At 33.1% G+C, this 17,371-nt stretch overlaps 1 protein-coding gene across 1 annotated transcript; it reads left to right on the top strand.

Moving 5' to 3' along the window:
- The first annotated feature begins 15,687 nt into the window (after positions 1-15,687).
- LOC114186527 (E3 ubiquitin-protein ligase ATL6-like) lies at positions 15,688-17,121 on the top strand. The gene has a single exon (XM_028074452.1). The coding sequence runs from the start codon at positions 15,848-15,850 to the stop codon at positions 16,976-16,978; it is 1,131 nt and encodes a 376-aa protein (XP_027930253.1). The 5' UTR covers positions 15,688-15,847; the 3' UTR covers positions 16,979-17,121.
- The last annotated feature ends 250 nt before the right edge of the window (positions 17,122-17,371 follow it).

The raw sequence follows: 17,371 nt of genomic DNA, 5'->3' as shown, positions 1-17,371 counted from the left end.
GGCAACTTTGCTTCTGAAAGCATACATGTAACCCTTTCAGCCAAGGTCCTGTTCATCCTCTCCGCTAGACCATTCAACTGAGGAGTTTTAGGAGGAGTCTTCTCGTGTCTAATACCATGCTGCCTGCAATAAACATCAAAAGGTCCACGGTACTCACCACCATTATCACTACGGATGCATTTCAGCTTCTTACCTGATTGCCTCTCAACCATAACATGAAATTCCTTGAACTTTTCAAGTACTTGACCTTTCCGCTGAAGAGCATAGACCCATAGCTTCCTGGAACAATCATCAATAAAAGTAACAAAGTAAAGTGCACCACTAAATGACTTTACCTTTAATGGGCCACAAACGTCAGAATGCACCAATTCAAGCAATTCTGACTTCCTTGAGGGAGGATGCTTCTTAAAAGATACTCTGGTTTGTTTACCAGCCATGCAATGAGAACATTTCTCCAATTCTGCATTTCTCAATCCCATAAGCACATCCTTTTTAGCTAAGCAGTTAAGCCCTTTCTCACTTATATGACCAAGCCTCCGGTGCCACAAAGATGCCTCCATATACATAGCATTCACACTGTCTTTAGCAACCAAAGCTTTAGTCCAATACAATTTAGATTGTCTCTCCCCTCTGGCCATAACCAAGTTACCTTTAGTGAGCTTCCATTTACTAGAACCAAAGTGATTGTCATAACCACAATCATCAAGCAACTGCACAGAGATTAAATTAAAACGAACATCCGGAGCATGTTTGACTCCTTTAAGCAACAACTGCACTCCCATGTTGGTTTGCAGGCAAACATCACCAACACCAATCACTTTAGACTCACCATCATTACCCATCTTCAACACTCCAAAATCACCAGAAGTGTAAGATGTGAAGAACTCCTTCCTAGGTGTAACATGCAGTGTAGCACCACTATCAATAATCCACATGCTCTCATCAGATACAAGATTAACGGACTCAAAGTCACGAAGAAGAACAAGATCACCATCTGTAGCAGTAGTGACACGATCATCATCATCATGATCATTCTCTCTCTGTTTGCCCTTCTTGTCTTTGTTCTCCTTTTTCCACTTAAAACAGTATTTCTGAATGTGTCCAGTTTTATGACAAAAATGGCACTCTAAATTCTTGTATCTTGACTTGGACTTGCTCCTACTCTTCTCTCTACCACCTTTATGTTCCTTTTTCTGACTTCTCCCCCTAGCTTCTGTAACAAGCATCTCAGACTGAGATGAAGAACCATGTGCCTTCCTTCTCATCTCTTCATTAAGAGCACCGCTCTTTGCCATCTGAAAAGAAACAACACCATTCGAGGCAGAGTTCGTAATTGAAACCCGAAATACCTCCCAAGACTCTGGTAGAGTATTAAGCAACCATAATCCCATAACTTCGTCATCAAACTTTATGCCCATTCCTGACAATTGATCTAGGAGCCCTTGAAACTCATTTAAGTGATCAGAAATAGAAGAATTCTCCCTGTACCTCAAATTCATCAAGCAATTTAACAAATACAATTTATTATTGCCCGACTTAGAAGCATACAAAGACTCAATCTTCTCCCACAAAGCTCTGGCATGTGTCTCATTAGCAATATGATTATAAACATTATCTTCAACATATTGCCGAATAAAACCACATACCTGTTGGTGCTCAAAGTCCCATTCTTCTTCAGACATAGAATCTGGCTTCTGTGTAGCAAAGACCGGAAGATGCAATTTCTTGACAAATAATAAATCTTTCATCTTGCCCTTCCACAAATGATAATTTGTACCATTCAAAGCAACCATCTTTGCATTTGCCTCCATCATTCAAGCAAGTAAATATAGCCCAACCAAGAGCTCTGATGCCACTCTGATGGGGAAAACAATAACAAACAATATACCAGAGAATGCAGCGGATATAATTTCCCCTAACTTGCAAGAATCTATGAGGAGCAATAATCAAAGAGCAGCAATAATAAACCACCAAAAGCACAAATAAAGGCACCAAGATTTTTAACGTGGAAAACCCCTCAAATCAAGGGTAAAAACCACGAGTCGTCCAGACCAAAGAAATAGCTTCACTATGATCAACAAGAGTACAAAAGAGTCTTAATCAATAGCACAAATTAGTGCCAACACCCAACCAAATAACAAAGCAACAAAGCTTTCAAATAGAGAAGAACAAGAGAGGAAAACCTCTACAAATCACTGCTGCAGTGCGAAATTAATATCTCCCAACTCAGACCTCGTATCAAAGATCCGACCGGTCAGAATGAAGAGCAATGAGTTCCGAACCTGCTGTAAAAATTTCAGCCCGATCCAACGGTGAACGAATCCGCAGCGCCGAATTTACTGCGACAGCTCTATGAAAAACGTGAACAGAATTTTCCCTTTACCTCTCCCTCTATGTGTTAGGGCTTTCAGTGTATTCTGACTCTATTGTTCTGCCTCTCTCTTTATTTTATAGCCTCCTCTCCACTAGGTTTAAGTGAGACATGGGCTTCTCAAATTTTGGGCCTTTTCTCCACATAGGAAGGGAGCCCAATACCCAACAGCTTCCAAAATTTTCAACTTCAAAATCTCTCAACTCTCACCACTCACTAACCAGTACAATCCAATCACTCACCACAACTTTCACAATATAATATATCAAAGGTTTTCCTTCACCCTAGTATATACACCAACTGAAATAACAGTGCCATCCACTTAGGTTCACGTACGTATACATACAAACGTTTTGTCATACATATGTTGACCAATTCTACTCATGAGTCTAGAAGTGTTGTAGTTGCCATCAATTGTTCTGTGATAAAGGTCAAGTGAGTCGGATCACAATCGAATCGTGACGTTTGGATTGTCACACTTTTAAGTAAAAAGAGTTGTACCCTAACTAATGACTATAGTTTTTGACTTAGTGATAAGCGCTCGATCTTAACAACAAAAAGTAAACATTACTAAGTGTTGGAAGTTTCACATTAACTATAGATAAAACTAGTTTGGAGTATATATCTAAGTACAGACCTCACTTTACAAGTTAGTTTTGTTAGATTGAGTTAGGTTTTAAAATCTGCTTCTTAATATGATATAATTCACTAGTGCAGAATTCCCATTTTACCTCGCCTTATATGTTTCGGTTGGCCAGGAACCGAAGCATATAATGGTGCGGTGGCATTTTTGCAATTAGAGCCAAGTTTTAGGCATCGGTTCTCTAAATACCCGGAGCCAAAGAGGGGTGTAGGCCACGGTTCGCTCAAAACCGGTGCCAAAGAGGGGTATAGGCCACGGTCCAGTAGGACCCGAAGCCAAAAAGTGGTTGGAAGTCAGGGTATAAGCCTCGGTCCAAGGAGACCCGGTGCCAAAAGGGGGTCAATGGCTTCGGTTCCTCTAACAACCGAAGCCATTATTTAGGGTTTGAAATTCGAGAACCCTTCTTCCTCCTCGCGCCAGTGCCTCCATAGGGTTCCTCTCTCTGTCGCTCTCTCTCGTACGCTCTCTTTCTCTGTCGCTCTCTCTCTCGCGCGGTCTCAATTTTTTTCCGGCAATTGTAGTTCGAGCTCCACCGTTGCAGCGTCGTTCCAGCATTCTTCCGACGACATTCCGACAACACCAGCAGCGTTCTGGAAGCGTCCCGACGATGGCAGCAAGGGCCTTAACCCTGGGCCTTCAGAGCGTAAGTCTTCTCACACTCTCTCCATTCCCATTTTGTTTTCCCCAAAAAATAAACCACTGAATTGAATCAATTTTCCCACCAAAAACAGACGCAAAGTTCTTCACTCTCTTCATTCATTCACTCAACTTTTCAATTTCTCCATTGAAATCGTTTCCACCATGAAATTCAAGGCTTTCGTCACCGACAACGGCGTCAACCGCATCTCCAGCCACAACGACGACCGCATCGCCTTCGCCCTCGACCTCTACATCCTCCTCCGCGCCCTCCGCAGCGCCGTCGCCATCGCCTCCGAGTACTCCGCCTCCTCCTCCACCGCCACGTGCCTCGAGATCAAGCTCGTCAAGAAACTCTCCCCGAACTCCACCCAGTCCATGCCCTTCCTTGGCCTTAGAGTTCTTAGATCTAGAGAATGACACAAGATTCAATTAAGAAAAGGGTTGTGGGAGACCACAAGACTCGATAAATTTGACCAATAGGGATCTTCAAACCCATCTAGAGGATTTGTGAGAGTAGTTAGAGGAACCACATTGATAGTTGGATGTGATAGGGAAAATCTCAAGACCTGGGGACATTGATGATTCTGGTGTAGAAGTTGTGCGATAGAAATCCTGTGGTGGGTATGGGACTGGAACGTAAGAAAAATATTTATCACTTATGGCCTCGGTCCTAATTGACCCGATGCAGAAAGTTGTGTATATGGCACCGATTTCAAAACAACCGAGGCATAAAACTGGGTCTATGGCTTCGGGTGATAACCGAGGCCAAAAGGTGTACCTTTTGGTCTCGCCCCAATATGCCTCGGTTCCAGACCCGAGGCAAAATGTGAAAAATAATCGGGGCAGAAAGCCCTTACTGCACTGGTAAGAGTCGTTGTTAGAGTTTATCCTAATGAAATTTGTTAGATTTATTGGTCTACCTACTATGAAAACGTTGTCAAACACGCTTTAATGAAAGAGTCTTAGTTTTCAAGGTTGGTTATAAAAATATATACTCTTAAAAATAGACATTAATAATTAATAAGTATCGAAAGTTTCACATCGACTAGAAATAAAACTAGTTTGGAGTATATATCTATCTGGGTGCAAACCTCACCTTATTAGCCGATTTTATCAGGATGAGTTAGGCTTTATAGTCTACTTCTTAATGTGATATCAGAGTCATTGTTAGAACTCATCTTTAAAAAAATTGTTAGGTTTATTGTTCCATCTACTAACATACGGTTGTCAAACACTCTTTGATAAAAGAGTCTTAGTTTTCATTTGGTTATAACAACACATATACATGCAAATATGTATATACATGGCTTTTTTGTAGTTTAGGGTCTATTGGAACTCAAATTTGTATAAATGGGTTCGTTAATTTTTTTTTTTTGCGAAAAGATGTCAAGTTGTCAGGGAGAAACGACATTAGAGGCAATGTCGTCATCTCCCTCAACGGTTTCTTAATTTTTTTTTTTAAAAAAGCTGATGCGTAATGCGGAACAGCGGTTTAAAATGAAAAAGTGAAGTCGTCCTCACACATGACGACTTCATTTTTTCACTCTTTTTTTTCCATAATAAATGAATTTTGATTATTTTTTAAGATTTGGAAGAATAATAAGTAAAAAAAATTAATAGAATACAAATAAACATTACATTAATATATTTTAACATTGATTAATAATTAAAATACAATAATTAAGTTAGTAGAAAAATAAATACAAATACAATCAATATAATTTTTATATCTAACAAAATTTGAAAAAAAATTAAAAATTCAAAAAATATTGATAACTGATCCGTTTAAAATAAATAAATAACGAAAACTGAAAAATTATAAAAAAATTAATCAAAACTGAAAAATAAAAAAATAAACAAAACCGTTAAATTAAAAAAATATCTGAAATATTTGAAAAATAAAATAAAAAAAAGAAAAGGAAATAATTAAAACTGAGAAATTAAAAAATTAAAAAAAATAAATAAAAAGTGAAGTCGTGGACAACTTCACTTTACTATTAAATAGAGACATTATGTGACGCAAAACATTCATTTTAGAAAAAAAAAAAAAAAAAAAAAAAAAAAACAAAACCGACCTTGGAGTCATTCTCCCAAATAGCGACTTGATCCATTTGAAAAAAAATAATCAAACGGACCCATCTTACAATTTTCTGGTGGGAGGAACCTGAAATAAATAAATAAAAAAAAAAAAAAACGTATATACATATATAGTTAATGCTTTGATTGAGTCGTTAATTTTACACTACTAAAGACAAAGAAAAAAGTTGTCTATATCAGAGGCTACGTAACTGGGACGGAAACATTTAATTTCAAGGATTTAGATTTTGTTGTTGCCTAGACAAAACAAACGCAGGTCTAGTCTGAGACTTGTCTCTTATGAATCACATCCTAAATACATATAACATGTTCATGAATCATTATCTGCATAAGTTTATCCAAGTGTATAACAGCTCACACTCTCAAGAATCTCCATGTTTCATGTGAGGTTAATTCTATTAACTAATATTATCATCCACCAAAATCTTCACATGTAGGGTTCAACCTCTTTAATAACTACATATTTTATCATTGCCTTAGTTTATAATAACAGTTTTAAGTCATTTTACTATAGCTTGACAGACATGTAGGGTTAAATGTGTATACCTAAACAGACATTAATTATACGACATTGGTTTTTTATTATAAAGTCATTAACTAATCTTTCGTGTATAATAAGGAAGTCCCTTTTTTATGGGAGAAGATACATAAAAGTATTTATAATTAAATAATAACAAGTTGAGTCTTAATCATATAAAAAAAAAAAAAAAAAAAGTCCTTCCTTGCCTTAAATTTTCAGAATGTTAGTTATTGGCAAATTGAATAAAATTGCAAGTTCTTTTTTTCTAATTAATTAATTGTTAAGACCAATATTGTGTATATTAAATGTTCCAAGAGTATAGGATCTAGTTGAAACCATGTTGTCATTGGACCATTATATATAGTATTATTCTATATAGGGGCGGGATATTTAAACTACATTTTTCTAAAATTTAAAATAAAATCAAATCTATAGAAAACTTTTTAAGTTTAGTAAACTTCCTCCTTCTTCACATTATAAGTAGATTATTACATGAACTGAAAAAATATATAAGAAATAAAATAATAAGTATCATAACAGTTGAAAAATACTTATATAATTAATATAACAAATTTTAAAATAATGACAATAATAACGATGGTAGCATTAATGAACACATGAGAATGAAGCAAGAGTGCATTGTATTGTTATCATAATTTGATCCTAAATAAGTTAATTAAAGCAAACTTAGCTTTGTCTTAGTGTCAATATATATTAATGCATAGAATAACATACAATATACAAAGCGTAAAAAACCTTATATAATATAATTAATCCATTGTCTTGTTTGTTCTATCTTCTCTAAGCAAAAAGCATTTGACAAACTGAATTATTCTCTTTTATCTTGTGAGTGGATCTTTACAATCCAATGCTTATGCTTTATTATTGAATCCAGAATCTCACGAAAACAATAAGCACAGAAATCAAGTTCTAAGTCTAAGAAAAAGGTGAGAAAATGTTGTTCCAAAAATGTAAACCCTAATGCAGAGGCAAAATCGAATTGCATTTGTTGAAGGTGGCGAAAATTCTTGTAGCGCCCACAATCCTCACCTACCCTTCTTTACGTCACCATCCAAAGTACCTTTGCATAATTATTATGATTCTCACAGTGAAAGTTCGATTCACCTCAAAATCAAACCCTTCTCATTACCCTTTTTGCCTATATTCTCCAGGTGAAAATCAAAACCAATCTTTCTCCACTCTTCCACAAACCCTAATTATTCATACATCAAATCCTCAATTTTATCAAATTAATTCTTGAGAATGATAATCTAAATTTTAATATTTATCTATATATATTATTAGATTAAAAAAAATAGATTTTTTGTTTTCACCATAGAATGTGGCATTGTGTTTATTAGAAGAAAAGGTATATTATTATATAATAGAGAGAATGAAAATGGAAAGGAAAAGGCTAGAAGGTGTAGGAAGAATGATCCGTTACGTGCATACGTGTATGATTGGATTTATTGAGGTGATTTGGATTGGACGTAAAGGAGTTTGTCATCATGTGTTTGGAATGGCACCAAGATGTGTGTGGAGTCATCTCGGTCGTACACGTGTCTCTCCTCCTGTCACCACACATCACACTACAGTGTTCCGAAACCATCAAAACAACGGCTTCCGATGAAAAACCACTTCCCCAAAATTTGAAAAGCGGTTTCCAAAGAAGAAGACAAAGAAAGAAACATGTTAATGAACACTTTCCACCACTTTCACAGTCTCCTTCATCCTTCACAGACAGACATGCTTCTTTCAGAACCATACCATGCCCAATTATCGATATATCCAACCAACCCTATATTATACATAAATTATGAAAATAAAATAATAATACATATATTGAATTTAATATATCTAAAATTAATTTTTTTGTAAATGTTAAAATTATTCTAATGATGCAGTAGTTGACATTCAGTAATGTTTCTAAAATATTCTAATTTATTAATGAAACTATTTATTGATTTTTTATATTATATATTATATATAGTTTAAGAGAAAAAAATCATTAGCACATGTTAGTTTGATTCTAATTGAATTGGCAAGAATTAAATGTAATTCAAGTTAATTCAATGACGCAACTTAAATAGTTAAATGTAATTGAACTTATTTTTTTCTCACATGCATACTATTTGAAGTGATTTTCAAAAGTGAATTTTATTATATTATATACAAATTTAAAATAAAATAAAACTGTGTTATATTGGTCGTTGTTATTTCTTTTAAACTTATTTCACTAACTTCCATGATAAAGTTATAAAAATACTTATTGAAGTTAATATATTTTTAAATATTATTAACACAAACACTTTGTATTGACTACTTTAAAATTATCGTTAAGTATTTAAAAAGATCGGTTCTGAAATATAATTTAAACTAAACATAAATAAATCAGTTTTGTCAGAGTGTAAGAAATTTTAATAGTGTGTCAAATTTCAAATATATAATGTTTAATTGTATGAGTCTGTTATTGTGTTTGTTGAATTGGAATTGTAATTGATTTTAATTACATTGTTACAAAAGTCTTAATTTCAAGTTCTAATTTGTTTAAATTAATTTGTAATCGCAAACACTTTAGATTTTTTTTTTTTTAAGGTGATGGGAAGTAATTAGTGAGAAGTTTGACACTGAATATGAACATATAAATTTAGTGAAAGTGTGTGACTTATATAAACTTAGAATAACTTAAGCACTTAGAAATATAAAAAATCATTCACCCTTACTTAACCAAATGATACTATAACTAAGGAAGTGTTGAAGAACGAGTGGTGTTACATATTATGCTAATTACAAATTTTTTATTTCTTCTGAAGAAAATGAGTGAAAGGAAATAGGGTTGAGTCATTTCCATTTACTAAGTTGGGATTAGCATTATGACGATTAAGATGATAATTATTGATTTGAATCTAAACTAAATTCCAAATTACATAAAAGCTAGCTAAATAAAAGTGTTCTAGAGGATACTTTTTCATATTCATCATCTTGCATGCTTCATCTTTTGGGTCCCATAATAAAATTGACATTCAAACCCTTTTTTATTTTTATTTTTTTCCTTTTTTTAGCTTGAGGATAAACTAAGGTTTCCCTGGCTAATTTAAGTTCAGGAAATAAATCAATATCTGCACCTCCATATTTTCTTACTGCACCTCATAAGAAAGGTGAAAAATTGTCCTCATCTTCTTCACTCATCCTTTTCCACTACAATTCCACATTTTCCTACACCTCCATCTTTTTCTTCCACCTGCACCTCCATCTTTTTCTTCCACCTGCACCTCCATCCAATCTTTTTCTTCTTCCACCTCCACCCTAAAAAAATATTCACAGATGTCCATTAAAACAAATGTAAATCACAATATATGAAATGCAAAGAAGACGATGAAAATCAATGATAAAAAACGTGAAATGTAAGTACAATTTCACAATTCTTGTACGTTTCGAATCGTACGATTTGTAATACAAAACTATATTACAAATTGTATAATCCGAAAAATAATTTTGCATTATAGTGAATGTAATTTACATGATGGATCGTACAATTCAGAATATAATTTATATTTTTTATTGCATTCTAAATTTATATTACAAATAATCCGAAATGAAAATTTATATTACGAATTATACCATCTATGATGTAAATCCAAAACACAATTTATGTAACGAACTATATAATCTAAAATACAATTTTTCTTTAAAAATTCAATCCGAATATATACGGACTGCAAAATCTAAAATTATAATTACAACAGGACAGTATTATAATTGAAATTTTGAAAAACAAGGAGCTGCGGGGAGAACGTACTGGGGTGCAGGAAGAAATTACCCAATTAAAATATACACATAAAATGGGCCATAGTCACATAATTTATCTCATAATATATTGGGGATTTTTGTCCATATTCTCGTGCTGTTTATTTTGCATTTGCGTTAAAATTATGCTTTGTAGAAAGGTTTGTGTAATTTGAATAAGTTTATGAGACTTTTATATTATATAATCTAAAAATTATTCCTTAAGAAAAAAAAATACTTATAAATTTTACAATGTGGGAAATGTCTGTAATCACCTAAATTAAACGAGAGAACAACCGAGACAGAGAGGGTGGGTATTTAGGGTTAATTTTGCTTTTTACACACATGAGGTGGAGGAGGAAACCATGGGGTGTAAAAAGATATCTCGTAAAATATTTAAGAATTTTCATGCAAATTAGGTTGGGCAAAGCCCAATAGTTTGGATCAACTCAAGAGTTCTTCTCGCCAGTTTCTGCACTTCCATAAATTTCTACATGCACTCTATAGATTATTGTATTCTGAATTGTAAATTTTATATTTCTAATATACAATTTGAAATAATTTTTATATCGCATTACAAATTGAAATTAAGGAGGTGCAGGAAGAAATGATCCAAGTTAGAAGTTTGAATTTATTTTTTAGTTCTATAAAAACTGTATAAATGTACATTTTTTTTTGTAACTTGTAGGATTTTGAAGAGAAGTAATTAAATTTCAATAGATCCCAATTTTGACGAACAAAGAAACATGAGGTATAAAAAGTTGTATTTCAAAAATGAAGGTTTGACAAACTTGATAAGACTATTTTTTTCGTTGGTGACAAAAGTTTTTTGTTATTATTTACACATTATATTTGTTAAGAGAGTTATGTCATCTATATACAATATTTTATTTGAAATACAATTCACTTTTAAGTTAATATGGTTTGAATTGCTTTTAAGCATTATTTTATTCTTTGGAGGTAAGAAAAAAAAGAAACATTTTCCCTACATTTTAAAGAACCTTCCTCTACAAAGGAATAGTTTAAGTTTTCTTTACCAACTTAAAAGTTTTAAAAAAATTCAATGTTTCCTTAAAATTTTGTGAGGTTGGAGGTGAAGTTCATCTAGTATTCCTATTTCAAATCACCACATACTATTAAGTCATAGTAGTGTCTTCCTCTAATTTAAGGAGAGAGAAAAAATAACCTAAAAAAAAAAAAAAACATGTGGACTTAGGTTTTAGGTGCTGGACATAAAAGAAAAAAAGGACATAAAGATGATATTTCTTATGGTTTAACTATGTATAACTCTAATATTTTATGCACGTTCTAATATATTGTCAAAAAATTTTAAAATTGAATAAATTTATTTATCACTAAATATATTGGATTTTATTTGATAATGCAATACGACAAGTGTACCGGTCACAAATAACAAGTGATAAATATCGCTTTTTTTATGGGACTTGTGCAACACATGACAATTCTTATAATCCATAATTCAATTAGACAACAAAGGTCACAAAAGCATGATAAACTCTTTTTGGTATTTTTATCAAATAGTTGCTGCAACAATTTAATATAAAATATTTACAATTGTCAAGATTAGATTTCATACCACTTAATTCTCATGCATTTATAACATCTCAATTTCATATTCAAGTCAAAATGAACTCATCAACATACTCAAATCATATTCCTAATGACTTTGAGCCCATGATAACTCATCAAGTTTCAATCCCGTAAATCCTCAACAAACAACCATGCATTAAGTTCAAGAGTCTTAAGATTATTATATATTTTATCCCTAGATACAATCTTCATTAGATATTTAATTTAATTTCAAGGTTCAAAAGACATTTATCAACACTTCAAGAACCAATAATCAAGCCATGGGATCAAGCCACAACAAATATGAAACATAGAGATCAAATATTCACATAGAAATGGAAAAATATATTTATTAACACCACAATATACACAAGAACTTTGTTGATTAAATCTAATCTCAACAAGAAGGCTTAGATCTCCATAGTGGTGAACCTAGGTTTACAAATTAAAGGAATAGGAAAAGAAAAATAAACCATAGATAAAAAAAACAAGTCTTTTCACAAGATTATTGGCAATTTGTCTACACTCCAATGGCGCATCTTATTCGCATCTCCACTCCCAATTTGTAACCCATCTACATCCTCAAAATCACCATTGATGAAGGGGGAAGCCATATGTTCGTCCAGTAACTTGAATATTGCAGGTCTGAGCTATCATTTTCGCCCAATGAGTAGCTAGCTTTCCCAGCGAGTCAGCCTGGCGCCCAATGGTATTTTTTTTTTGCCATCTAAGGGTGGTCCATGACAATATAGACATGCATGTGAGTCATCTCTCCATGTTTGTAGCGCTATACGCAACTCTAGTGTCGTCCGACGCAGTATTTATCTAGAAATCATTTTTTCTTGCTTACTCATGCTTTTTGAGTTTCAACTTGTTTTTCTCCACCAGAATTATTTTTTATTAACTTATTTCACACACTCAAAATACATATTAAAGGTAAAACAAATACAAAATAACTAAAACATAAAATAATGCAAAAACTCACTAAACTTGAAAGATAAACAAGATAAAAATCATGACGAGTTGATTTTATTCACGAAAACAAACAAACCAAAATAGATAAAAATCAACATTATCATTATTACACCTTATATTAAATTTTAGATATGCAACTCTTTCATAGAAATACTTTTATATTTTATTCTTACGAATATGATTTTTTTTCGACATTTCTAACAGTGTTTTCCTATTTTCCTATTTATAATTTATGGAATTTCTCGTATCAATTATTAAAATTTTGACACTTGTAATTTTTAACAATAGCAATGGACCTCGAGAACTTGGTTAAATCATCTTTCTAAATCATATATAATTTTTATTTAAGCTTAGAACAACATCAATATAAGAACTTAATATTGTATAACAAATCAAGAATCTTAGAACAATAATACTAATAAGAATACTGTCAGATGTTCGATAAAATAAGAAAACAATGCAAAACATTATGAACTTATTAAGCACTTGGAAGAATGGAAGAGAGTTGTGCCAAGAAAAAGAGGCATATGGTGAGAAAATAAAAAAGTGAAAGGAAGAGGAAAGAATTTGTAGAGTTTTGTGTAATAATTGAGGGAGAATTTACATTTTCTTTTATTGAATTTCAAATTCATTAAAATAACCTTGTTATTATTATTCATTACATTTAAGGTATTATATATCTTAAATTATCTGTTTTAAAATTTATAATTCTTTCACCGTTTTTTCAAAGGTTAAAGAGAAAGATATATTCTTAATCTTACTAAACGAGGTAAATACTATTGAGTATCTTACAAACTTATATGTATCGATATATAACACAATTTCAAAATTATTATTTCATTCTTATATTTTCTTCTACGTCATTGAAGTATAATTGATCATTATTTTATGGTAATAATAAAAGGATCAATAAGTAAGTCAAATCTTTATAGAGTAATTAAATAAATATAAATTCCATTCTAAAATGATGGATTTTGATATATAAAAATAAAAGTAATATGTTAGAATATCTCACCAACAACGTATAACAATTTATTTATTTATAAGAAAAAAAAAAGGATTGACTTTTTCCAAGGTAGTTAAATTTTAGGTTGCATCGAACTGTACTAAAGACGTAGTTAGTTAAAACATTAAAAAACACATTTTTTATTCTAATTCGAATTCATTCCTTCTAGAATTTATGTAATTATTTTATCTTTCTCTAATTGCCACCTCCATCCTTTTATTCAAACTTTCTGAGATTTTTTATTATAAGAAACGTTCAAAGTTCAAACACCAAAGTCTAAGCCATCACAATTTATCTACCCTTTCATGTCCTTTACCAAAAACTAAACATCACACCCTCTTTCCTCTCTTACATTCAAAGCTACACAAACCAATACATTTTATTTTTCTGACAAAGTCTTTAACAAGAACTTACAAAAAAAAGGTTTATTGATTCAAGCACATTCTTTTAGAAATAAATTTGTGTATATGATGGTAAAGATTTTTTTATTTTATTTTATGTATCGGTGTTTCTTGGAGACTAGGATTTGATACCTGTGTAAATTTTTCTAATGAATCAAATTTATTGGATAGGAGTTTGCTTACATTGAACTAACAAATTTAATGTTTTTTAATTTGATTTTTTCCTTGTCTGAATACTTATGTATTACTTATAAAACAAATTTCACAAATCAAAGTCAAAAAATCCTTAAACCACTAGCCACTTGCTTAATTTTAACTTCAATCAACAAATCGTGTACTTTTTTATTATTATAATATTTTTTGTATTTTGTTGTTGTTAAAGATGAAAAATGGAGGAATCAAAATAATGACAAAGACTAAAAATTTACGAAGAAGAGAACAGTAATAATGGATTTGCAAATAACCACTAGTCAACGATGTTGTACAAGTAACCATATTATGGAACCCACCGCTAGCAAGGAAAATTTATTTGAAAAGGTTGACTAATAGTTTAACTCTTGACTATAGCTTTAAGAACGTTGACTTTCACCCTCAACTGCAAGAACTAGTCAAACTTTAGTTTATTTTGTTTTCAAAACGTCTAATTTCAATAAAATATCAGTATTTTTAGAATATTTATATGTTCCAGCATAAATTGTAATTAACTTTTTATATTCTTTTTATATTTGATAATAATAGTAAAAAAAACGAAACTCGGTGTTGTCGAAGCTCAAGAGGAGTGATCCATTTTGCTAAGTCAACAAAAAAATTAATTAAGTTTTATGTTTATTAATTCTGAAACCGTGTAAAAGAAATTATAATCACTAATAATACGGTGTATATTAATTAATGCAAATTTAATACTCCATTCAATGGTTAACAAACATCTAATAGATTTGGTCAAACTTCGCGGCTTGCTTTCGTTTTTTTTATTTACTGGGCTTTATTGGACTTTTTTATTCCTCGCGAATTGGGCTAAATCGGAGACTCTTAAGTGCTACCCTATCCTTCTTTGGATTAAAAATTAATTTAATTTTCATTTTAAACTCTTGTTCCACTTATTTAAGAAAAATGAAGGTACTGAAAATAAATATTTTTTTGTAATAAGTTAAATGAACATGCATTTTTCATTAATGCTGATTCAGTCAATTTCATTACTGCATATTTTATTTAGTTTTTAATTATATAATGAGTGTTGAGTATACTACAATTCAAATAACAGTATTATTTTGTAGTGAATTATTATTACTTTTAATTATTCCTGAATTTTTTTTTTGGAAGTAATTATATTGAATAAAAATAATAGTTCTTTTATTATTTTGACAAGTAAGTGTGCAGCGTATATTACAGCTAACTTTCAAACACAAAACAAAGTGGTGTTTTGTACACTTGTTAACTTCTAACCAGACAAATATTAATTTCAGATTTATAGAATCTCTAGAAAATAAAATTTATCCATCTTTTAAAATCAGTTGTTTTAAAAGTGAATTTTATTTTAACATGTGACCTCTATAATAATAATAACTCGAAAAAATAAAATAAAAAACGGTAATAATGTTGATGGAAATATTTATTAAAAATATTTATGTGACTGAAATTCAGTAGAAACTGTGTTTATTTTTGTGTGCTAAAGCAACCAATATTTTCTCCAGTTTCTGTGGAAGCTTCCAAAGGCAGCTGTAGCACGTAAGCAGAAAGCACACACAGTATGACCAACAACAACACTCTCTTTTAAATAACACAAACAACAAACCCTTTTTCTCACTCTTCATTCGACAAGATGAAGAAACACCATCATCACGCAACCCTACTCCTCCTCCTCCTGGTGGTGGTGGCGGTGCCGTCAATTCCAATCGCCGTCGCGCAGTCCCAGCCCTCGCCCAATGAATTCACCGATCCAAACCTAAACAACTTCAACCCCTCTCTGGCCGCAATAATCGTCATATTAGTGGCGGCGCTTTTCGTCATGGCCGTTTTCTCCGTCTACGTACGCCACTGCGCCGATACGCCTCCCAACAGCGTTAGGCCTCTCACGTCCGCACGCTCCAGAAGAGTCGCGCGTGGCCTTGACCCCGCCGTCATTCAGACCTTCCCCATTCTCGAATACTCCGAGGTCAAGATCCACAAGATCGGAAAAGAACCCTTGGAATGCGCGGTGTGTTTATGCGAGTTTGAAGACGCCGAAACGCTGCGTTTGATCCCCAAGTGCGACCACGTTTTCCACCCCGAGTGCATAGACGAGTGGTTGAGCTCCCACACCACGTGTCCCGTGTGCCGCGCAAATCTCGTTCCGGCGGAATCTCAGGATTCCGACGCCAACAACGCTGCTGCTGCAGTTCCCGATCCGCAAATGTTAACGCCGGACCTTGAAGCGCAAAACGACGCCGTGGAAACCGCGCCAGAGCAGCAGAACTCGGACTCTGACCGTTTCTTGACCGAACCGGAAGTTCTTTCTGTGGAGAAAACGCTGAAACGGAACCGCACGCGTGGATCGCGGTCGAACCGGCCTCGCCGGTTCTCGAAGTCGCACTCGACTGGGCACTCGATCGTCCAACCGGGCGAAAATATGGACCGGTTCACTCTGAGACTTCCTCTGGAGGTTCGCAAGCAACTAATAAACCGGGAATTGCATCGTGCAAGTAGCTTGATCGTGTTACCGAGGGAAGGTAGTTCGAGGCGGGGTTACCGAACCGGAGGAGAAGGGAGTAGTCGGGGGAAACATTCGAGGCGGTTGGACCGGAGTGTGAAATCGGACCGATGGATTTTCTCTGTAGCTGCGCCGTTTTTCGCTAGGGCGCTGTCTATTAGGTCCCCCAGGGTGCGGAACAACGATGTTGAAAGAACGTCGACGTCATCCACGGCGCCGATTATGTCGCCGAGGGCCGTTGACTCGGCTCGGCCACCGGTTTAACCGGCGGAGTTTGGCCATGTAACTTGTCTATTTTTTATTATTTTTTTTGGCTGCAAAAAATTGTAAAGGAGTGTGTTATTAATAAGTTAGTTTAGCGTGTTGATTTGTGGTAATTTTTATCGTCTCAGAAGTTTAGCGTGTTATTATCAGTGTCGATTGTTTTGAAAAATATTTCACTCAACTAAACACTTTCAACTAATTTATACTTTCAAAAACTTATTTTAACATAATAAATTAATTATTAACTTCTTTTTCTGAAATTATTTTTATCATCTTTAAAGAAGTATTGAACATAAACACTTTTGTTCTTAAATTAAATTAGCGTGGAAAAAAATGTTATTCGATTCAAAATGTTTATTAGCATTTTAGTAAATGCATGCTAATTAACTGAAA

The sequence above is a fragment of the Vigna unguiculata genome, chromosome 6 (assembly GCF_004118075.2).
Source record: "Vigna unguiculata cultivar IT97K-499-35 chromosome 6, ASM411807v1, whole genome shotgun sequence".
Taxonomy (NCBI): domain Eukaryota; kingdom Viridiplantae; phylum Streptophyta; class Magnoliopsida; order Fabales; family Fabaceae; genus Vigna; species Vigna unguiculata.
This window is presented reverse-complemented; position numbering and strand designations above follow the sequence as displayed.

What these genes read in the sequence shown, in the direction of transcription:
- LOC114186527 (XM_028074452.1), top strand. Translation starts at nt 15,848, where the DNA reads ATGAAGAAACACCATCATCACGCAACCCTACTCCTCCTCCTCCTGGTG.